At 43.0% G+C, this 24,479-nt stretch overlaps 1 protein-coding gene across 1 annotated transcript in view; it reads left to right on the top strand.

Annotated features, from left to right (window-relative positions):
- Positions 1-24,479, top strand: part of ROS1 (ROS proto-oncogene 1, receptor tyrosine kinase) — a 295,800-nt gene that overhangs the window by 23,307 nt on the left and 248,014 nt on the right. The window contains exons 5-10 of the mRNA XM_063441784.1: positions 2,526-2,733; positions 6,293-6,369; positions 12,450-12,566; positions 21,417-21,601; positions 23,401-23,498; positions 23,743-24,266. Coding sequence (XP_063297854.1) covers positions 2,526-2,733; positions 6,293-6,369; positions 12,450-12,566; positions 21,417-21,601; positions 23,401-23,498; positions 23,743-24,266 — 1,209 coding nt within the window. The remainder of the gene's footprint in view (positions 1-2,525; positions 2,734-6,292; positions 6,370-12,449; positions 12,567-21,416; positions 21,602-23,400; positions 23,499-23,742; positions 24,267-24,479) is intronic.

Genomic DNA, 24,479 nt, shown 5'->3' on the forward strand with positions numbered 1-24,479 from the left:
TGGGTGTGGCCTGTATGTGTGAGTTGGAAATAAAAGCCAGGCTGGATGAGCCAGTCCAGAGTTCCTGTTTAACCCTCAAAATGAAGTGTCGTCTCGTTCTTGGGGGGAATTGGATTGTAAGCTGACTGCCAGGAGTGTAAGCGGATTGTATGCTTTTCTTGTTCAGCTGTTCCAGTTCGGAGTGTTATCTTGTATCCAGTTCGGGAGTTTGGTGTTCTGCAGTAGCTGTGCCTGTCTCTCAAAAAGGGGATTATCGCCTAAACGGACTTTATTCCCTTTTATGCTGAAACGGTCCGTTACAATTATATCTCTCACTGAATTGGAATGTCAGTGAAATTCCAATACAGTTGAAATTCTCATTTTTCAGGGAGAGCGTGTGTGTGTGGAGGGCAAGGGGGGACCAGAGGGGGGACAGTGTCGCTTTAATTTAATCTCGCCACTAACAGGTCATCTCAAAGTTCATGCTTTGTTAGCCTTTATCACGTATAGTGGCTTAAAATGCACATTTCTTATTAAAAGCCTTATCTCTGCTTTGGCATGAAAGTCATATTTTCAGTAAATATGTATTAAGGTCAGAATAGGCAAAATACAAAAACTCTCAGCTATGCTTCCAGTTCTTACTTTAAATATAAAGTTCACATTCACTCTCTCTGCTTATGTTCCCAGCATCAAAGCTCTATCTTTACTAACAGTTTAAATGCATGCCAAACAATGCTAAACAACAGTCTTCTATCTCTAAAGGTTACAGGCTACTTTTAGCAAGTTTCTGGCCAAATATGTAATGATTTTCAAGATAAATTTCAAACTCCTAGGTCTTTTATCACCATAGCAGTAACTGTAAAATAACAAAAATTATGAAAAATGTACTTAAGAAATCTGAAGAAAATGTAAAAACAAAACAACAAAAAAATAAACTATGCTAAACAGTGTTCTATCACTAAAATTTACAGGCTACAGGCTACAGGCTAAGACAGTTATGGTATTCCTTTATATATGTGTTTGGCACTGCACCCAATTGAACACTGTACATCTGATTTGGGAACACATAATCACATTTTTTATGTACCTTATCAGGGGGGCAGCTAGTCTCTCTGGATATAGTTTGAAAATGTAACTATTAATTTGGTATTTTTTATTTTTTTCCCTTTAAAGGATAAATATAATTCTGCCCCGATATAGAATACTTGTGTAGCGGATTGGTACCGGGCTGTCCTACAACATGTATGGGGATAATTGTATTTGGTCATATTGCTAGTTTAATGTGTGTGAACATGCATAGAAATCATTGTATCCGGGTATATTGGCAGTTGAATGTGTGTAAAGTACTGTATTCCTCTGGTTGTTCGGTAGAATCATTCGAATGAAACAAGGGAATGAAACTACCGAACAACCAGACCACCCTGTGTAAAGTGTGCCTTCAATTACCGTTTGCAACAATGTTACAAACGGGTAATTACCTATTCGTGCAGTGTGGTCTTTGTCCTCTGGGTGGCCGCCATTCGGGATACGAACACGTGGCGGCGGCCATCTTAAACTACCGAACAGCGGTGTTTTGCCGTCGAGTGTCTGGAACTAAAATCGGACACTTGACTAGGCAAACACCGCTGAGACCTCCATACGTCCAGAAATTTGTATAGAAACTACCGAATGACCCGCCGTTCGGTAGAAAGAAACTCACGAACTAGGGGATTCATGCGAATTCCCCTTAGTCTCTATAACCCAGGCAATTCGTCTGTTTCATTCCCTTTTCTGTGACCGACCGCAGGGCCAAAATGCATGGAACTGTTTTCGGATACTTTACCCATGCGGTCGGTCAAATCTTTGGAACCCCATATCTCACGAACCGTTTATCCGAATGGGCTGATTTTAAAATATGTTGTTCCTCCAGACTAGGGCTATCTGGAGATATTGGATTTGTGGATGTACCCCAAGTATTTAGGGTACATCCAAAACTTGGGTAAAACTATGTACATGATAAGGGGATTATGATGCTAGAGGAGGGGAGGAGATGTGTGGGAGGTTACTGTTCACAGATTGGATAATGTCTTAAGTGATAGAACCTCCTCCCTTGCATGGGAGAGGGCTTTATAAGGAACTGTGGAATAAAGCTTGTCAGTTCTACTCCTGAAACTGTGTGTCGTCCAGTTATTGGGATTGCGATGGGGATATTGCTGTATTACTCTAACTGCTAGAAACCTTGCCTGTGGACTTATCATCACCTTGTTCCTGAGCCTCACTGGGATCTCTAGTGGAGAATAGCTGTGAAAGATCGGCTCTCCGCTACAACTTGTATGTATGCAGTACATTTATGTAATGTTTGTCATTATGTGTCTTGTTTTTATGATTGTTATAGTACGATGATGTGATCTTGAATTTCGCATGTAAATTTGTATTTGTTAAAATCAAATAAAGAAATATAATAAAAAAAAGAAAAAGAAAATGTAACTATTATAGAAGTAATACATCACCAATAAAATCCATATATTATAATTATATTATTATTATTATCGTTATTACAATTATAGAGCCTTCAGGACCTCCAATCATTGAAGATCCTATTAATACTAATCCAGACTCAATTGAAGTGAGCTGGTTTCCTCCAATGTTTCCAAGTGGACCTATTATAGGTTACAATCTGAAGCTTTCTGCTGACAAGGAAAATCCAAGATACTATTCAGTCACTGGAAAACAGAATTTTCAATTTTATGCCACCAAACCAGGGACCACGTACAGGTAAGAGATAGGTAGGCCACATTACTTTGTGACATCATTATGTATCTTACACAAACATTCATGCACATAAAATGAAAGATAAATATCACCAGGGTATTATCAAGAATTTTATTTAACAATGTTGAGAATCTAGTTAATATTTACATTTGCTTGTAATTTTGGCTCTCATACAAGGCGTCAGACATTGCCAGCTATTCAGTGTGCTCTGATTTGATCACATTTGTGTAATCACAGTGCTATTTTGATGATTGTGATGAGATTATAACATCTGTGGGAATTATCTTATCGCTGCTTGTTTGTTCCACCTTAGTCTCTGCTCTTAGTGGCCTCAATGTTTAACTGTGATATATTTCAAAGCATACCAATACTGATGACAAACTCTTGGAGACCCCTTAACTACACAAATGAACTTGTATATGGAGTGCAAAGTAGTGATCTGTTTTATTTGTAAATACAATATATATATATATATATATATATATTTATTGCATTACATTTTTATCATTATTACATTAAGAAAATATAAAAATCAGCCAATGTAAAAAATGTATATACTTTATAAATATTGTTACACTACACTTTATTAAAGGAGTACACTGAAGACCATAATCTCTACAGTGCAACTAAACTTCCCGTGACCATTATTTTTACATATTATTCAGACAATGGGGGATATTTATCAATTTGCTCTATTCTAAAAATGTATGCAAAAATGTAAAGAGGGGAGGAATCACAGTCTGTTTGCTCGTTCCACAGGTTTCCATAGCATTTGCCCCACTTAATAGTTTAGACCAGGGTTCCGCGTGAACAAAATTGGGGTTCCGTTGCGCAGGGAGAGGGAACGCAGCGGGGAGTGAGCAGCTGCAGGCTGCTGACTGAGAAGTGGCACACCACCCTCAGCCAGCAGCCTGCAGCACTGAAGGAAGAACAAAAGTAAGTGAATGTGCCAGTTTGTGTATCTGTGTGCCAATGTGTGTGTATCTGTTAGTGTGTGTATGTGTGTATGTGCAGTGTGTGTGTATATGTGCCTGTGTGTGTATCTGTGTGCCAACATGTGCATGTGTGTGTGTGTGTGTGTATTTGTGTGTCAGTTACATACACACACACACACACACACATTCACACTGACACACAGATACACACACTGGCACATACAAACACAGATACACACACCCTGACACACAGACACACACCGGCACATACAAACACAGATACACACTGGCACATACACACAGATATACACAACTTGACACACAGATACATACACTGGCAGATACTTACACTGGCAGATGCACACACTGACACACAGATACACACACCTTGACACACAGATTCATGCCGGCACATACACACAGATATAAACAACTTGACAAACACATACACACAGATACAGACAGGCACACAGATACACACTGTGTGTCAAGGTGTGTGTATCTGTGTGTCAAGGTGTGTGTATCTGTGTGTCAGTGTGTGTATCTGTTTACCAGTGTGTGTATCTGTGTGTGTATGCTAGTGTTTATCTGTGTGTCAAGTTTTGTATGTCTGTGTATATGTGCCGGTGTTTATCTGTGTTTGTATGTGCTGGTTTGTGTCTATGTGTTAAGGTGTGTGTATCTGTGTTTGTATGTGTGTATGTGTATGTGATTGTGTGTATATGACTATGTACGTGTCAGTGTGTTTCTGTTTGTTAATGTGTAAGTGTCACGATACTGGGGAACCCAACACGCTAACACACACACAGACACACAGACAGAAAGTGTGCAGTACCGGTCCTTAGAGTGGCCGGGCTAAGCACACACAGAATAGTCAGGAGACAAGCCGAGTAAGGGGAACCAGAAAACAGAATAACGAGAAACAAGCCGAGGTCAAAGGGTAGGAGAAAGTCACAAAGTCAGTATAACAAGCCAGAGAGTACGTAACCAGAAAGCACACGTTCAGAATCAATACTATAAAGCAAAGACCACAACAGGGCACAGATAGACAGGAAAGGTAAGTATTTAAATCCTAGCCTGAATCCTGATTGGCTAACCACCAATCAGTATTAACAAACACACGTGGGGGATATCTATACCCCCCACTGTGTTTGTTGCACTGTAGCTTTAACGCCGGGTCACGTGAGTGACCCCGGCGCTTAGATAATAGTGCCGGCTCCCAGCGTGCAGCGTTAGACATGCTGCCGCTGGGAGGAGGAGAGGAGGACGCGAGCGGCGTGTCAAGAGGAGAGGACGCCGCTCGCTTATCGGTAAGGGGAGAGGGGACCGCGGGCGGCGACGGACCGAGGGTGAGTGCTGCGAGAGGATTGCAGCCACCCCTCACCGCTGCCCGCGGAGCCCTGACAGTAAGTATGTATGTGGCAGTACATGTACAGACATCCCAGCGATCAAACACCAACACAACACACACTCCTGCAAACACAAACATGGCATAAAAAGACATCCCTGAACTCTAACTCCAAAATGATATACAAACACTCAAACACCAATACCACATATAAATGTACATCTGCATTTAAAATCCAACACTACATCCAAATACACCTCTGCACGCAAATGCAAACATTACATACAAACACATCCCTGTATTAAAATGGTAAAATTATATACAAACACTAATGCTACACACAGAAGCACACCTGCTCCTAAGTACTACAATATGTTTACTATCTGTAGAAATGAGTGTGTATATATAATGATAAAAAAAAATGCCAAAAAGAAGACATTATGCTCTGCTAGTTGAAAGGGAGGGGGGAGAAACAGGGGGATGGAGGGGTTCCACGATGTTGATACCCTTTGTCAAAGGATTCCACAGGAGAAATGAATTGGGACCCCTGGTTTAGACCATTTAAAAAAAAAACAAAAAACATAACACATTGAAAAATCTCCCCCAGTGTTTTTACTTAATAGTCTTTATTTAGCAGATTTCTGATGAACTTCAAGCAAACGGGTCACATACGGGGCCTCTGCATTTTTGTGCAGAGATTCCTCAAGGTGACATGTCTGCCTAATTGGGGCATCTAGGGAAGCAAGGACGAGATATCTTTACCTGAATGTCTCTATCCCTATTGGTGCTACCTTCTTGGGCACAGTCTTCAGCTCCGGCCAGCTTCTTCTGTTAGGAGTCATGTCTCTGCTGTCTACCTGAAAGGAACGTTCCAAAAGGTCATGTAGTGTTGCAAAGATAATCTTTGCAAGGTTTTTATTTAGTATCATCTGAAAAGGTACCTCTTCCCATTAACTTTGATAGGATCATCTATAAAAAATATGGGACAACAGAAACTGCCTCTGCCAGATTTTGCTCAACATTTTGCGTCTTCACATAATGGTGTGATTCCAATTTGTCTTGCTCATATCTTCTGCTTACTTTTGGATTTCAATGGAATTTAAATATTTTCCTAGTTTTCATGAAGATGTTATGATTATGAAAAAAAAAAAAAAGTATCAATACTACTTTATTGGAAGGAATTTCTAAACGCGGATAATCTATTTGTAATTAGTTAACGGCATTATGCAAAGTTGTATTTTATCACACTGTAAAGGGCTCTCTTCTGTTTTCTAAAAAGATTTTCCATCAGCGCAGTAAATGAAAGAGGTGAAGGACCTGCTGCAGAAGCCAATATTACCACGCTGAATTCAACAGGTAGAGTATACTGCACACATCTTTAACCCCTTGAGCACCAAACGTCTGGAATAAAAGGGAGTCATGACATGTCACACATGTCATGTGTCCTTAAGGGGTTAAAGGGGACATCCATCTTTGCTGGGTCAAAATTCTTATGTATCACCGCATTTTGAGGCATTAACAACACTTACATATATTTGTTGTTTTTCCAGTCCCTTTAGTAAGCTGCTTCGTTTTTGTCCTTGAGGAACAAAAGTATTTGGAACATTTCTAAACAACACAATAAAACAATAAATGTATTGTATTAACCCCTTATTGACACAGCTTCAGTTTGCTTGTTTTGCACCGAAGGACACATAAGCAATGTTGGCATTTTTGATTTGGATATATTCAACTGCAATTTGAACCTTTCTCAATGATTGCATGATACCATTTTAAATGTATTAGATATACATATGTAAAATCTCATTTATAATAAAAGAAATTAAAGATAAAAATAAAAATAAAAACAAAAAGATACAAAAACCTTTCCCCCCCCCAGTTTTGGTAATTATAATATGCACATAATTAGTGCATCATAAAAAAGTAAGTAAAAATAAAACAATATATTTGTTCTGATTTGCGGAGTACATCATTGGTAGTTATAGGTCACAAAATAAAAAGGAGTAAAATACGATTTCAATGAAGAATGATTTTAGAATGTGTCATGCTAATGTTTACATTAAAGGAACACCATATCATTGGGAATACAAATGAGTATTCCTAACACTACAGTGTCCTCTAGTCGTTTAGTTTACCTTCCCTCGAGTGAATAAAAAGGTAGTTTCCTCACATTTTCTCTCACTGCTCTCTCTATGTTTGGTTCCACCTCCATGGCAACGACATCAAGTGACATAGGAAGACTTTTTAGCCTATCATAGCGTCCATCGTTTTTTTAAATTGGTATGGCTAGAACAAAGGGTATAAACTATGCCTTAGTCATACCTCCAATAAAGCCCAGTTGTGGGTAGACAGGAATCCTAATTTAGTGTTAAAATGCTCAAAATGGTTTAACACTGAATGGAGGGACAGTGTCAGGGGACTCCAGGCACTATAAACATGCCAGTGAGATTAATTGTGTTATTGCATGCTGTATTCCTTTAAAGAGTGTCATGCAACAACGTCATCCCAGACTGATAAGTCATTAAGGACTACTAGGTATTTAATGTTAAAGAGTAGTCTCAAAGATTAAGTCTGATTGTAGATATATCCATCTTTAACATGTCGCAACTGCACTTGGGCCAGTTTGACAGCATATGTGTAACTTTGAATATGAGAGGAAAATCTTTTAAAATGTGAGGTAGACCCAGCCCCTCCAAACTTATAGTAGAACATTTAGAAATCATTGTCTTCTATATGAAATTGTATCTAACCTTTTGCATTCCTTTTGATGCTAACATGCAAATTGCATTTGGTAAAGTCTGTGAATCGTATAACAACTAAGTGTCCTTTGGACACAATGGATTGTTTCAATCTACAAAATTGGTTACCATATTTCAAGATGAATTGGCAGGGTGAAGTGCGGACGGAGTATCGTTAATATCATATGGCAGGGGTTCTGTTGAAACTTTGATTCCTATGTATTTCAAGGTAGTCTTTTCAATCTGATTTGCTTTTGAAACTTAAACTTTCAAAAGTTCAAACAAATGAGGGAGTGAATGAAGAGGGGAACGCAAACAGACCAGAACACTGTCTGCATTTGCCACCACCAATGTAAATGGACAGATACACCTCAATCTTCTATATCCCACTTTGTGTTAAATCTAAATGATACAGTAGGATAATGTGGTGGACCAAAGTGAGCTTAGTACAATCTGGATATAACGTCCAGACTCTACTAATCAAATGAGTGGAGCGCTAAAAGGTATAAACTTACCCTAAAATAGGGTTAAATCTCAGATGTATATCAGTACATATAAAGGAAACAAAAAATAGAACCCAATATAGTGTAAATCCACAGGTGATAATGTATTTTAATGATAATTCAAGTAGTCAAACTCACATTGATCAGAGCCTCAAAGGGACAGGCTCAAATCACTTGCACAGTAGTGTCGTATGGAGACACTGCACCCTTTTGCCTGGAATGGATTTCCTCAAAGGAGAGAGAAAGGGAGACTTCCTAGTGTATTAAGTTTCAACAAAAATAAAAAACACAGTGGTTCTGGTTGTGCTCACCTTTTCCTGAGCCAATGAGAACCTGGCTCTGGATGATAGACCTGGGTACCTCTAGAGGGGAGCACTTGGTACCCTGACTGGGTACCTCCGCCAATTCACACTTCATGGTAATAATGAAGCACACTGCACTGGGACACACCGCACTGGGACACCATAAGCACTTCCAGCCCCTAGCTGCCGAAGCTTGGCTGGGGTCTCGCCGTCTCCGCTCACCCTGGTCCCAAGTCCTGGAACCAGCTCCCAGTGGGTAGACATCTCCTCCAGAGAGTATAGCAGGCATAGCAAGTATATCTGTTCCCCCCCACACATGAGCCAAGAATTAATGCTGGGAGTAGACTGTTTAATGCAGGCACAAACTCCCAATGTATACACACATTTTAACCCCTAACAGCCTCATTTACATACAATAGGGTACATAGAGCACTATAGTACAAGGAAGGGTGGGGTCAGACTATAGCAGGGGCTGATGGGAGATTGAGAAGGGACAAAGCAGCTAGTTTAAAGGATCACTATAGTGTCAGGAAAACAAAGCAGTTTTCCTGACACTATAGTACCCTGAGGGTGCCCCCGCCCTCAGGGTCCCCCTCCCGTAACCCCTTCAGCAGCTTACCTTTATCCAGCGCCAGGCTCCATCAGCTCTGGTGACCTCTCCTCCCCCGCCGACGTCAGCTCCTCCGTTCCAAAGTCAGCGGAGCCGAATGCGCATGCGCGGCAAGTGCCGCGCGAGCATTCAAAGTGTACATAGAAAAGCATTTCTCAATGCTTTCCTATGGACGCTCTGCGCGATGGAGGCGAAATGTGCCTCCAGCATCGCAGATGCGCCTCTAGTAGCTGTCCGAAAGACAGCCACTAGAGGCTGGATTAACCCCAAATGTAAACATGGCAGTTTCTCTGAAACTGCTTTGTTTGCATCTGAAGGGTTAAAACCTGAGGGACCTGGCACCCAGACCACTTCATTGAGCTGAAGTGGTCTGGGTGACTATAGTATCCCTTTAACCCCTTGAGCACCAAACTTCTGGAATAAAAGGGAATCATGACACGTCACACATGTCATGTGTCCTTAAGGGGTTAAACTGGTCTGGCAGTGTCCCTGGGTCAACGCCCTGCTGGGGAAACAATAGGACAGGAAAGAGGGGGAGGGGGAGAGGCACATACAAGCAATACATTCAACATACTCCTCCTCTGTGCCTGAGAGATAATTGAGTCAGGAACAGTACAAACTCTATCTCCAGGTACAGAAAAACACATAATTTCACAACACTCCAAATGTACCCCAGAAATCCATGGAAATGCCTTACAACCCCGGATAGTCCTGATCTGAGTGTCCATCATATCCAAAAATTGCTCAGATCAGTTCAGTGGTTAGGATTTTCCACGGAAGTCAAATTTTAACATGTCTTTTTCATGGCCCATAGTCTTTGGGTAGCAGGCTAGCCAGCAGGCCCCTCCAGGAACACGTGGCAGAGGCATCTTAGCCAAAGATAATATAGCGCAATTACCTAATCAATGATACAACTACCAAACTCAGAAATGGAAATTTGCGGCCTTCGTAAGGCATATAGGGCCAATTCAAACTTAAATATTGGTAGGGGAATTCTAGGTCTTACAAAATATGGAAAAAATTAGGCCATTCTACTCACCACACTATCTCATCATGTATAAAAACAATGTACACCAGAACTACTACAGTACTAAATGCTAGCAATCAGTGTTCTTTGGGGTGCAGATGGGAGGGAATAATGTCTCAGGTATCATCATAGGATGTTAAGATTAGGCAGAAAGAGGCTAAGCAAGTTATAAGAGCTTCCAAATCACACACAGAAGAGAAAATAGCACAGTCAGTAAAAAAGGGGGACAAAACTTTTTTTAGATACATAAATGAGAAAAGAAAAGTAAAACAAGGATTAGATTAAAAACAAAAGAAGGAAGGTATGTAGAAGAGGATAAAGGTCTAGCTGACTGCATCAATGAATATTTTTGTTCAGTATTTACAGATGAAAATTAAGGAAAGGGACCTCAGTTAAGAAAAAGGATAAATGAGTAATTTATTACACGTGAGTTTACAGAGGAAGAGGTTCTATTTCAACTGTCAAAAGTAAAGACAAATAAGTCAATGGGACCTGATGGAATACACCCAAATCTATTAAAAGAGCTTAGTGGTGTACTAGCAAAACCATTAACAGATTTATTTAACCAATCATTGATAACATGAGTAGTCCCAGAAGATTGGAAGTTGGCGAATGTTGTGCCCATTCACAAGAAAGGTAATAGGGAGGAGTTGGGCAACTATAGGCCAGTAAGCCTTACTTCAGTAGTGGGGAAAGTGATGGAAACCATGTTAAAGGATAGGATTGTTGAACATCTAAAAACACATGGATTTCAAGATCAGAGACAACATGGGATTACTTCAGGGAGATCATGCCAAACTAATCTTATTGATTTTTTTGATTGGGTAACTAAAATTATGGATCAGGGTGGTGCAGTAGACATTGCTTACCTAGATTTCAGTAAGGCTTTTGACACTGTTGCACATAGAAGGCTTATCAATAAACTGCAATCTTTAAGTTTGGATTCCAATATTGTTGAATGGGTAAGGCAGTGGCTGAGTGACAGGCAACAGAGGGTTGTAGTCAATGGAGTATATTCGAAGCTTGGGCTTGTCACCAGTGGGGTACCTCAGGGATCTGTACTTGGACCCATTCTCTTTAATATTTTTATTAGTGGTATTGCAGAAGGTCTTGATGGTAAGGTATGTCTTTTTGCTGTTAATACTAAGATATGTAACAGGGTTGATGTTCCAGGAGGGATAAGCCAAATGGCTAATGATTTAGGTAAACTAGAAAAATGGTCAGAGTTGTGGCAACTGACATTTAATGTGGATAAGTGCAAGATAATGCATCTTGGACGTAAAAACCCAAGGGCAGAGTACAGAATATTTGATAGACTCCTAACCTCAACATCTGAGGAAAGGGATTTAGGGGTGATTATTTCTGATGACTTAAAGGTAGGCAGACAATGTAATAGAGCAGCAGGAAATGCTAGCAGAATTCTTAGTTGTATAGGGAGAGGTATTAGCAGTAGAAAGAGGGAAGTGCTCATGCCATTGTACAGAACACTGGTGAGACCTCACTTGGAGTATTGTACGCAGTACTGGAGACCATATCTTCAGAAGGATATTGATACCTTAGAGAGAGTTCAGAGAAGGGCTACTAAACTGGTTCATGGATTGCAGGATAAAACTTACCAGGGAAGGTTAAAGGATCTTAACATGTATAGCTTGGAGGAAAGACGAGACAGGGGCGTTATGATAGAAACATTTAAATACATAAAGGGAATCAACACAGTAAAGGAGGAGACTATATTTAAAAGAAGAAAATCTACCACAACAAGAGGACATAGTCTTAAATTAGAGGGACAAAGGTTTAAAAATAATATCAGGAAGTACTTTACTGAGAGGGTAGTGGATGCATGGAATAGCCTTCCAGCTGAAGTGGTAGAGGTTAACACAGTAAAGGAGTTTAAGCATGCGTGGGATAGGCATAAGGCAATCCTAACTATAGGATAAGGCCAGGGACTAATGAAAGTATTTAGAAAAATGGGCAGACTAGATGGGCCTAATGGTTCTTATCTATGTTTCTATGTTTCTATGTTATATTGCAATAGCAAGTATTGTGATTGACCGGCAGGTATAAGTAAGTGGAACTTTATGACACTTTTTTCTCATGTCATTTTTGGACTGTTACATTTAAAGGAAGTGAAACATCTGCACCGCCAGCCCCTTGTCTCTGGCTTTGTAAATGTTACCAACATGCTTCCTCTTGAGTGCTTAATCAAAATTATTTTGGCTAGACTAAACTCTGTTTTTCTAATCACTCTTTCAATAGTTCAACATAAACATCAGTGGCTGTTTCTATCAAGAAATAATACTTTGAAAAAGAGAGAGAACTTGAAAGATACTTTCTATGAATCTAAATGTCTAACTGTGCAAAGCAGAATTAGTGGTGAGTATAAGTAATGGTGGCTTTAGTGATTACTTTTTAACTGTTATATATGTTTTTGCCATCGTATTTTTTTTTTTTGTAAATATGATTTTTATTATTTTCAAATAATTTTTCAACATATGGTAAGTTACATGTCGAGACTCGCAGGTCTCCATTAAAACTTTCAATAGGTAGTATCATCGGTTGCATAAATTCACAGTATTTCAAGGGCACATGCGCCTCTGTGTAGTAGGGACTCGCAGGACCCTTGTGAAATACATATAAACTGTTGCCTTTTGATTTTTATAACATTTGGTTCACTTTAGAACTTTAGAATGTGTAGGCTCTGAATTCTCAACCCTGATTTGTCCCAGTTTCTTAAATCGGTTAACGCATTTACCCTCATTAGTAGATGTATCTCATGTCCTATGTATTATGTCTGTGTGTGTGTGTGTGTGTGTGTGTCTGTGTTGTTTGGCCCTCATCTTAAATGTAGCGTGTGGCGGGTCCTGAGACTGCCGGTGTCCGAGCTTCCTCCGTTCCGAGGCCCTGTCTTTTGGTGTTCGTTTCTTACGTGTTTCGTTTCTCTTCCTAGGTATGAGTTGTGTCTCCTGTTCTCTGCTATGGTAGAGGTCTGAGTTACCTGTTGGATGTGTGTCCTATCCCCTCCCTACCTTGTCTGTCCGGGGTTGTGTGTCCCATCTGTCTTGAGGACGTCCCAGGTTTAACCCTTTCTTTGGTAGTATGTGTGGGGTCAGTATGTGTGTGGATTCTCACCCTTCTATCTAGGTGGGGGTCGGGGTCCCGGTCCCAGCATTTTGGAGTAGTGGTGGGGTATCCCTGTGTTGGGGATTCTTTCCCTCCTGCGGTCTGTGCTCGTAAGGCCGTTGCATATTAAGAGTCTGGTAGAGATATAATCATCTCTTGGAAACCTGATGTGGTAGAATTTAGTATCCAGTGTGTCCATGTATTGAGGTATTTTTGGAAGGTGTCATTTGCTGTGTTATGGAGTTCCTCAAGGGATCTGAGTTCCTCCATTCGTGTGAGCCATATCTTGAGGGGAGGAGTGACTGGTTGCTTCCAGAATTGGGGTATCAGTGCCTTGGCTACATTTAGAATGCGGATAGTGAGCGATCTTTTGTATGCGTTCTTAGTGATCTGAGTGTGGTGTAGCAGCATTGCTGCCGGGGTGAAAGGTGGTGGGTCGTCTGTGTATTGGCAAATGATTTGGTGTATGGTTTTCCAGTATGAGGTAATCTTGTTGCATTCCCACCATATATGTAGGAGAGTGCCCTGTTCCTTTTCGCATCTCCAGCATAGTGGGGAATGTGTCGGGATTCGTGTGTGTAGTGTTGCGGGAGTGTAGTACCAGTGGGTCAATAGCTTGTACGCCGTTTCCTGTGTTTTACTAAAGCTTGAACAGTGGTGTGTGAGGTAGCAAATTTTTTCCCATTCATCTTTATCTATTGTGTGGCCTAGTGTTGCCTCCCATTTCCCCATAAATCGTGGTTGTTCTACTGGCGTAAGTGTTAGTAGTAGGGTGTATAGGACGGATATTCCATGTGTCAGTGGGTGGGGGTCCATGCAGAGATTCTCGAAAGTGGTGGTTGCCCTTGTAAGTATGGGACCCTGAGGGAGGGAGGTTATGTAGCTCCTTATTTGCCTGTATTTGAGGTGTGTTAAGAAGGTGTGTTCCGATTGTCCCCGTAAGTCGTCTATGGTCTTGGGGCCTCTAGGTGTGAGTACGTGTGTGAGTCTGGGTAGAGGATCTTGGATTAGGTCCTTGAATGCTCTCGGGTCCGTTCCGGGGGGGAAGTCGGGGTTATAAGTGAGAGGTAGTAGGGGGGTGGGATAGGTGGTGAGACCGTGCTTCCCTTTGGCATGGTTCCATTCCCATAGAGTCGCTTTTGTGTATGGGGAGTGTGTTGCGTGCCCTGTCGATATGTCAGGTGGCAGCCACGGCAGCACTGCGACCGGGATTCCCGCCTCATGTTCCTCCACCTGTTTCCATAGTTTTTGTGTGCCTGTTTTGGTCCATTCTACTATCCGTAGTAAGTGGCATGCCCTGTAGTACAGAGTGAAGTCCGGCAATGCCAGCCCACCTCTGTCCTTTGGCTGCGTTAGGAGGGCATGGTTGACTCTGGGTTTTTTCCCATTCCACACATATTGAATTATGGCTGTGCGTAGCGTGGCAAAATATGTGCGTGGGATCTGTATTGGGATTGCTTGAAACAGGTAGAGCAGGCGCGGTAGGAAGTTCATCTTTACCACCTGAATGCGGCCTAACCATGATATATGGGGGTGTGCCCATTCTTGCATCTCTGTGCTCATTTTCGTTAGTAAGTCAGTAAAGTTTACTTTAAATAGGTCCCCTGCCTTCCTTGTCAACCAGACTCCTAAGTATTTTAGCTTCTGAGTCGCCCATTGGATCGAGTGGTGTTGGCGCAGGGCTTCCGCCCGTCGTTCAGGGATGCTTACGTTTAGTATGAATGATTTGTTCAGATTGATTTTTAGATTAGAAAGTCGCCCGTATTCCTGCAATGTTTTAAGTATGTTTGGGAGTGAAATTTCGGGATTAGTCACGTAGAATAGTAGGTCGTCGGCATATGCCGCCTACCTTGTGGTGGATCGGTCCCGTCCTCATCCCCGTTATGTCCGGATTGTTTCTAATGGCCACCAGTAGTGGCTCCAGGGCTAGGACGAAGAGGATCGGTGACAGGGGGCATCCCTGGTGCGTACCGTTTAGTATATCGAATGGTTCCGAAGGGGCTCCATTTACAATCACCTGCGCGGATGGTTGCGCATACAGAGCTTCTATCCAGCCCCTGATGCCCGGGCCCAGGCCTATGTGGGCGAGGGTCCGGAATAAGTATTTCCAACCCACTCTGTCGAAGGCCTTCTCCGCGTCCGTGGATAGCAGGAGAAGGCCACCGGCAGTGCGCGCGCCTCTATGCATCAATGTAAGGGTACGCATGGTGTTTTCTCGCGCCTCCCTCCCGTGTACAAACCCCACCTGGTCCGGGTGTATCAGAGTGGGTATATACGATTGTAGTCTATTCGCTAGTATTTTAGTCAAGAGTTTGAGGTCGCTGTTTATTAGGGAAATAGGGCGGTAGCTTCCGCAGTGTTCCCTATCCTTTCCTTCCTTTGGGATAATAGTGATGTGCGCTGCCAGGGATTGCTTGGGGAGTGGGTGATCCTCTTTTATGGCGTTAAACGTCAATATGAGTGGGGCATATAGTATGTCTGCGTGCGCCTTATAATAGCATAGCGGTAAGCCATCTGGGCCCGGGCTTTTGCCCGTTTTCGTCTGTTTCACTGCTGTGGTCAGTTCATCTAATGTTATCTCCCTGTCTAGTAGGTCAGCCGTGTCCCTGTCTATCTTAGGTGTCGAGTTGAGCGTCAGGTATGCATCGATGGAGTTCGTCAGTCTCGTGTCTGCCTGGTGTGTGTGTGGCCCGTGTAGTGCGTATAGATTAGCGTAGTATGCCCTGATTGTTTCCTGTATCTTGCAGGGCAGTCTGTGTAATGTGTTCTTATCATCTCGTATGCGGTCAATGTACGTCTGTTGTCTGCGTTTGGCTAACATCCGTGCCAGTAGCCTACCACTTTTGTTGCCATGTAGTGCGAAAAAGGCGGTATGTCGCAGCGCGTCTCTGTGATATTTTGTCTGGAGCATCTTGGTCAGGTCCCTGCGTAGTGTGAGTAGTTGACTTTGCGATTCGGGCGTCTGGTTGACTTTGTTCAGGTTATCGATCTCCCTAATTTTTGTCAGAGTGTCTGCCATGGCTGCCTCCCTTTGTCTCTTTAGTTTAGCGCTTTTTTGAATAAAGTGGCCCCGAATCACACTCTTGTGTGCTTCCCACATAATCGTCGGGGATGTTTGGGATGGGGTGTTTGTGGCAAAATATTCACGGAGAGCCGTGTCGATTTCCGCTTTTACCTCCGGTACGGAGAGTAAGTGTTCGTTGAGTCGCCACTTAGAGACTTTGGGTCTGTAGAGTGGGGATTTTATCGTGAGTGTCACGGGGGCATGGTCTGACCAGGTGGCCGTGCCGTGTTCTACTCGTAGGGCGAGTGGGAGATGGTATTGGGTCATAAAAAAATAATCTATTCTGGTATAGGAATTGTGTGGGTGGGAGTAGAACGTATAGTCCCTCTCGTCTGGGTGGTGGGCTCTCCAACTGTCTACTAGTGTGTATTTGGATATGAGGCGTTTGAGCGTGTTCAGGTGTTGTATGGGTATGTGGGATGTGCCTGTGGACGTGTCCCATTTAGGGTCTAGGGCAATGTTGAAGTCCCCTCCTACGATCAGTGTACCCTCCGCAAACCCCTGTATCTTGCGGAGTATTCCTGCCAGGAATTTGTGATGTCTCTGGTTGGGGGCATATATGTTGGCGAAGGTATATGTCTGACCCGCTATCGTTCCCTTGAGGAGAACATATCTCCCCTCCCTGTCCGTCTGTAGGCCCCGTTCTTGAAACGGGATTCCTCTGTGTATCAAAATTGCTGTTCCCCTGGCCTTCCCCCCGTGATAGTCGCTATAGTAGCCTGTGGGATAATGGTGATTATGTAGCTTCGGTCTTGCACCCTCTTTGAAGTGCGTCTCTTGGATAAATACTATGGATGCCCTAGCGGCGTGAAAATCTTTCAGGGCTGTTGACCTCTTTTCAGGTTTGTTCAGGCCTCTTGCATTTACGGTTATAAGTGTGAGGTTAGCCGGGGTCAACGACATTTTGCGCTATATCTATCCGGTCCTCGGACCTGGCAGTCCCAGGCCGAAAGTTAAATTGAGTGTGTGTAGTGTTTGAGGTGTTTGTGAGTGTACAGTGTGGGGTATCCGCCGTCTGTTCGGCGTTAGGGTATTAGCGTCTCGGTGGTCGTGAGGGCTCTTGGCCGCCCCTAGGTGTTAAACTTCGACCCCTTGTGAGTGACGCCTGTCCCTCGTGGGTGTGGCTGGAAGGCCTAGGCCTCAACGTGTGTATGGAAGTGTCCTGGTTGCTCGCTCCGCGAGTCTCCCTCTGGTGTGACCTAGTGTCTCTCACCTAGTCCCTAGGTGTCCCCTTTGTGGCTCTGTACGATCGTGTATGCTTCTCGTGTCCTCGCCAGTGTACAAGTGTGACATTAGCAACGTATACCATATAACACGATAATTAACATAAAGGAAAACAGTAACAGTGAAAATAACAACATGCATTGTCAATTATTAGCCTTATGCCCTCTTAGGTTGTCATCTGCATTCTAATTCCTCCGTTCACCTATAGAGGCATCTATGTGTTGCTTGTCGACCCGTCCCCCACCCACTGGGATTCCCAATTCCCTCCCATCCCTACCCATCGGCTCCCCGTTCTATCTGTTGAGATTCAGTCATATAAAAGTACCTCCCGGCTCCTGTGTAGCCGTCTTATATTTGAGCCCTTGGGTGGCTATTTCCCTCTCACCCCCCCCCTCCAACCACAATGAAGCAGCCCCTCAACTCGTATCCTATTTAGAGATCGTACCCTGCTTGGAGCCCAATTCTATCTGTGTGCATGTGCCAGGGGTCTGAGCGAGGCGGGCCCCCGCCCCTCCAGCCTGCTCCTGTCCAGGTCATCACAAGGCCTTCATGGGGGGGGACGGTTGCCCATCCCGGTCTTCCCTCCCTTCTCGCCTCCCCTAGAGCTGGCCCCTGATTATCTTCGAGCCCTTGTTATCTGTCCCTCCCACCCTCCTCCCCTTGCCCCCACGTTGTGGCATTCATAGGGTAGTTAGCAGTTTGTAAGCAGGGTTACACATGAGCATTGAAAGTCTCTCAGGCCTGTCGGCCAGTAAAGTGTGATACTTGCGATTAGAGGTGTGAGTCATGGTGCCCATTGCAAAATGTCCTTGCGTCATAGTCCTTGGGTCTGTAACTTGCGAGAGTAGGCCACTTGTCTGCATGTAAAAGATGCACTCCCGTGCGACGGGTTACCCCCAGTTTGTGTAGGTCATGCTGAAGTTCTTCTCGGTCTGTGTGAGTCCGGTGGCGGGGAGGGATGGAGTTCAGCAAGGTGGAGTGTGTTCCCAGTAGGGGGGGTCGAGTCGATTTAAGTCCTGATAATGGCTGGCTTTACCCCTTTTCAGAGGCCATGTGGGCCGGTCGCTTGTTGTCGAGTGATCCTTGGGGGTTGGTTACTTGCCGTTCGTGGTTTCGGGCCCTGGGCGGGTGTATAGAGGACTAAGGGATCTGGCCATTGTAGAGGGGCTGGTGTGATCTGGAGTTCTCTCCCCAGTTCCTCTATATCGGCATAGTCCTTTATCATGTATGGGCCTCTATGCGTGTGAACCTGTAATCCGGTCGGGAAGCACCAGCGGTACTTGATCCTATTGGCCTGTAGTTGTCTAGTAAATGGACGTAAAGCTCTACGATAGGCAAGGGTGGTAGGAGAGAGATCCGGGTATAGTTGGACCTCTGTGTTGCCCAATAGTATTCTGTCGGACTCCCTGGCTTTGCGCAAAATTTCCTCTTGTAAGTGATAGTCTGTGAGGCAGCATATGGCATCTCTTGGCAGGCTCCCGGGAGGGCCTTTAGGTCTCAGTGCCCGATGTGCTCTCACCATGTGGATAGGTTCCTGCTGGGCGCGGCCCAGTATATTGTTAAAGAGCCCCATGAGGGTTGCCTGTATTGGAGCAGCTTCATCGGCATCTTCAGGGATCCCCCTGACTCTAATATTCTGTCTTCTACCTCGGTTGTCGAGGTCCTCCAAATGATGTGCCATCTGCTGGAGTCGCTGGGTGGAGAGTTGTATGGCGTCCGTGTTGGCAGACTGCGCCGCCTGCATATGGTCGCAGTCCGCTTCAATCTGGGAGACTCTTTGGCTTAGGCCGCAAAACTCCTCCCGCATGGCCTGTAGTTCCGCAGTGATGGATGCCCGGAGGCTATTGTTTGCTTCCGTCAGGTCTGCCTTGGTAGGTAAATTGCGGAGGATGGAGAGCCATTCCGGGTTCGGCTCTGAGGGGTAAGGCAGTGGTTTCTCTACTTGTGTGTCATCCCCACTCCATATCGGTGTCGGGAGGGCCTCTCCCGTGGCTAACGAGTCAGTGGAGGCCTGTGTTTCTCCGTCGGCTTGATTTGTCAGGAATCGCCGCATGGAGGGGTTCGATGTTCCCCTCGGGGTGTCTGCGGGCTTCGAGGCTTGCGTTGCCTTCTGTGATTTGCCCATTTTCGGGGCAATTGGGTGCTACTGGCGAGGATTTGCTATGAGCCTTGTGGGGAGCTCCGGGTTCACGCCGCCATCTTCCTCGGCTTCCAGGCCACGCCCCCCGCCATCGTATTTTTTAAATAGATCACTCATATAACTATTTATATTTTCATATGAGTACCAAAAGCACACGTGGTATAAATAATGTGACTCAAAAATTTGGAGAAATTGTGGCAGATGAGGAGGGAAAATGGAGAAATGAATAACAGAACATGATTGTGATGCCTATGGTTTGTTCAGTGTCTCTTCAGGGGGTTAACATTATAGTTTACAGAGATAGTTCACCAGTTTTACTAGTCTTTTTTTATTTACCAAAAAAACCTCTGCATTGAGCAAGACAAAGTTATTTGGTAAACTTTTTTTACTGTGATTTTCACAGGAAATTAGAAATGTAGGCTAAAATGCTTAAACAAAACACTATATCAATAGGAATACAAACCTGTTTTACTTATCTCTTACCAGTGCTAAGGCTCTCTGAGTGCTGCCTAGGTCTCCTCCTCCTCAACGTCACAGCGATGTGCAAAGCTCACCATGCACGCATTAAAGATTTCCCATTGAAAAAGCTTTAAAATCAATGCTTTCCTATTGAGAATCTGAAGATGCTAGCCGCCCTCATGCAAAGCGTGAGGACATCCAATGTGTGTAATGTAACAAAACTCCATCAGGGACCAAGAAGCGCCTCGAGTGAATGTCTGGAAAGCAGTTCCAATTTTTTTTTCCTGTTAGTCTAATTTGACATTGTGGCAGCCACCAAGGATTCCCTTTTCCTCAGTAATTATAGCCTAGAGAGCATAGTAGGGTATTATAGTTGTGAAGAAAATTTACCCCAAGCACTGGCAGAGACTTAGTGTCCCTTGAAGTAGACCTGTCTTATTGAAAAACAACATGCTTTTATACCTGGGTCCTCAACAGCAGGTCCCCAGGAGAATAATACATATTGCAACATACTTGGTGCCTAGGTGTCCTTACCTCACCAGATATTTTAATTAGCAGCCAGACACATTGGTGCAGGTTAACAATTTCACACATAAAACAGGGTTCCCGTGACCACATCCTCAAATCAATGCTGTTCTGGAAAGCTCTCTTCTGAGAGCTCACTCTGTCCAAAAAGTGCTTGGATCTGAGGGGGCTTACCCGAGTTAGCTGGAAGTAAAGTTTTGACTGGGCCACGGCCGTCCTCCAATCTGGTGCAGAGTTCCATAGCACTGAGTGGAAAACCCTGGTCACCTAAAATAATGCAGCTCCCTAAAGTCCTTTTTTACAGTAGGATGCCTCAAAAAAGCGCTCTAATAGGTGACTCTGGGACCGAGAGCACCCTCCACAAAACTTTACAAGACAGCAGCTACTCTGCGACCTGATCAGGAGTTACAGAGAAGTGTGAGTTTGCCAACTACAGTGACTCTAGGGCCGCTGAGAAGGGCGTGCACTGGGAGGCACAGACTGAAGGGGGAAATAAACATAGCTCTTTTAGAGGGAGGTGGTTTAATAAAGTTTTAGTTTTTGAAGAAACTTTGTTGTTTTTAAGTTTTAGTTCTTTCATTATAAGTATTTTAGAGGATCTACAAATAGCCCATATAAAATAAACCATGGTGCTTTAAACCTATGTTTGCAGTATAGATACTTTCATAATTTCTACTGTACTTTTCCTTAGGTATCTCTGTGAACATTTACACCGGCGAAGTGTATTTCTCAGAGCAGAATCATATCTGGGTAAAAGGAGCCAATAACATGACAGATATGTCTGATTTAAGGATTTTGTACACTGGACTGGGGAGCATCACTTCAATATCAGTGGATTGGCTGTACAATAAGATGTATTTTGTCATGAGCAATCAGGTAGGATTTTCATAAACACTGTTTGAGACGGATCAACCTGTCCCTGGATTTTAATCTCTTTGTTTCATTCTCTATGGGTTCGGGACATTGCATTCTACTTCATTTTATTCTTATTTTATTTCCCTACCGAACAAACTACCGAATGACTAGACCATCCATATGTGGAGTATGCCACTCATTAACCTCTGTCACATCATTAACACATCTAAAACCGCAAGCGTTCTAAGCGGTTGGCTGGGTGGTCGCCATTCGGTATACAAACACTGAGCGGTGTTAGATCGTCGAATGCATGGAACCCAAATCGGAAACTCAACGGCGGAAACACCGCTAGAACGTCCCTTCCATTGACATTCGGCTTAACGTTCAGTAGTTTGATTATATTGAGTATTCCCGAAAGAGACTGACCGCACAGCCTGATTTCATGGAACTCTTTTGGGCAGGAGTCTTTTGTGCGGTCGGTCAAAATAAGACCTCTATGGAAATCCTGAACCCCTGAACCGATCTGGGGGATTTTTTTGATATGTTGGTCACCCAGAATAGGGACTATCAGGGGATGTAACTTTTATGGGGTTTCCATTGGTTTTGGGGCTATGACTAAAATGTGTGTTCTCTGTGCCTGGAGATAATTGAGTTAATACAGTTCCTGACTCAATTATCTCCCAGTCACAGGAAAGGGATTATCTTATTTTGCATGGGAATGTCCTGGACCTGAGAGCCAATGTAATTGTGTGTTTGTTTTTACTGTAGTCTACTCTCAGGTCCAGAGGGGAGTGCCCTTGCATGGGGATTGACATAAAAGGCCATGTGTGTCCCCATTAAAACCAGTTGTCCCACAGCATAGAGCCTTGTCTCATGTTTGTGGGAGAATGCTATAACAGCTGTCTTTCTTCTGCTTGGAGTGCTAAATCACTAGCTCTTGTAAGAGCTGTTCCTGCTCTGCATTACAGCATCCCTCCCACTAGGGGAAAAGGAACATCTCTGGCGTCGGAACCCTTCTTCCCATCGGGGTGGCCGCCACTTCGTTCTCATACAAGTACGTTTTTTAAGTAAAGATGGTTGGGTGATTCTGTGCTGAAATCTATTGCTAACCCGGTGAAATGCAGTATGAAAACATTATAGAATAGAGGACTTTAATGCTGTTTAATTCTGTCAACAGTGTGTTTTTCTCAATCCCCACGATTTACTGCTTGATGTAAAAATTACATACTAGTATAAACACTTGCAAGCCAGAAAAAGGATCTGTTTTATTTGTGAGCATATTTCATGGGCTGATGTACGAGCATAAATAAGCACACTCCAGGCATAAAGTGCGGAGTTTGTACAATATTGGAAAAAATGGCACAAGTGGAAAGTTACAGCTGGAAAGAGTAACATATCTTCGTTATTTGAAGTCTTAAAATCACCCTTTAAAATAAAAATACCTGCTAGGGTCTGTGAGACAAGAGATAGTGGAATGCCTCTCTCGCCTCAAGTGAAACCAACCAGTTGTTACCATGAAAACTATAGAGAAAATGGGAGATATCCATGACCCTATTATGAACCATGGGATAATGGCTTAACTTCCTGTGTGACTGTGAAATGAAGCATACACCTAACTAGGTAGGGGCCAAGAAATGGCCCCTACACCTTCCGCCACCCTGTTCCATAGAGTGCAATGCAAAAATTGGTTAAGATCAAAGAGAATGACCCCCAGGATTTTCTCTGCCTCTGTTACTTTTATACTATTTTTTTTTCAACAAAACCCTCTATAGTAAATGTTTGAATTCACAATTAATATTTACATTATCTTTCTCTTTTAGGTACATACCTGTAATCTAAAAAACTGCACAAGTGTCCACACAATCCCACTGCAGCCTGGTTTGTCTCTCAGAAAGATTGTGACTGATCCCTTCAATGGGTATGAGCTAAGCATTTAAAAAGCCGTAGATACAATATAGAATTTCTAGCTTGCTTATCAGTTTGCCCATCAATTACAATAAATGTATATTTCTAAATACATTAGAACAGATGATTACTTCCTTAATTTCTTAGACACATTTGCTTAGACAAAGATCTAAGAAAGGACTGAAAAGTCGCATATGTTTCTATGTTTATTGTCTAAATGTATGATTTGTCTTAATTATACTTTTTGTTTTTCTTAGATATATTTTCCTTCTTGTGGAGGAAGGAATTCAAAGGATCATCCTGCCTCAGACTTTAACAGAGGACATGTTGCCAAACCACATAATAAAAAGCAGTAATATTCTGGACTTTATTGTCAATGTTCATTCCAAAATACTATTTTACGCTGTTGGTAATAATGGGGGAAACACTTCGATTATATCTGTCTTCTTGGATGGATCCACTGCTCAGTACTTACGCCATATAGAGGACAATTCCATATCAGAAATAAGAAGCTTTGTATATGATAATGACAGTTTATTGTTCACAAATGGATATAACGTATATCAGGAAGAGTTCTTAAACAACAAATATTGGTACAACGAATTCTTAGTGGCTTGTAATTTGTTCGATTTACCCTTTCCAGGATACAATAACTTTATCTTGTATGGAGAATCAACTCAGCCCTTTCCTTTGCCAAGTCAACCTCAGGATGTAATGGTCTTATTAGGTACAGAATCTGCTGCAATCGTTTGGAAGCCACCAAAATCCTCTATTGAATCTAGTAAGTTGTCTCATTGTTTTACAGCAACAAAATGTTATCTCTTATAACAGGTAATACGGAAAATAATGTCATACAATTAGTAACGTAAAATAGGGATCACCACACACACAAAATATGCTATTATGAAATAATTCAAAGCTGCTTAGAATCATCCCATATAAAATAAGGGGATGTAGCACCACCATTAAATAATGGATGTAGTAGAGCTTTACA

The sequence above is a fragment of the Pelobates fuscus genome, chromosome 2, assembly GCF_036172605.1.
Source record: "Pelobates fuscus isolate aPelFus1 chromosome 2, aPelFus1.pri, whole genome shotgun sequence".
In the NCBI taxonomy this organism is placed as follows: domain Eukaryota; kingdom Metazoa; phylum Chordata; class Amphibia; order Anura; family Pelobatidae; genus Pelobates; species Pelobates fuscus.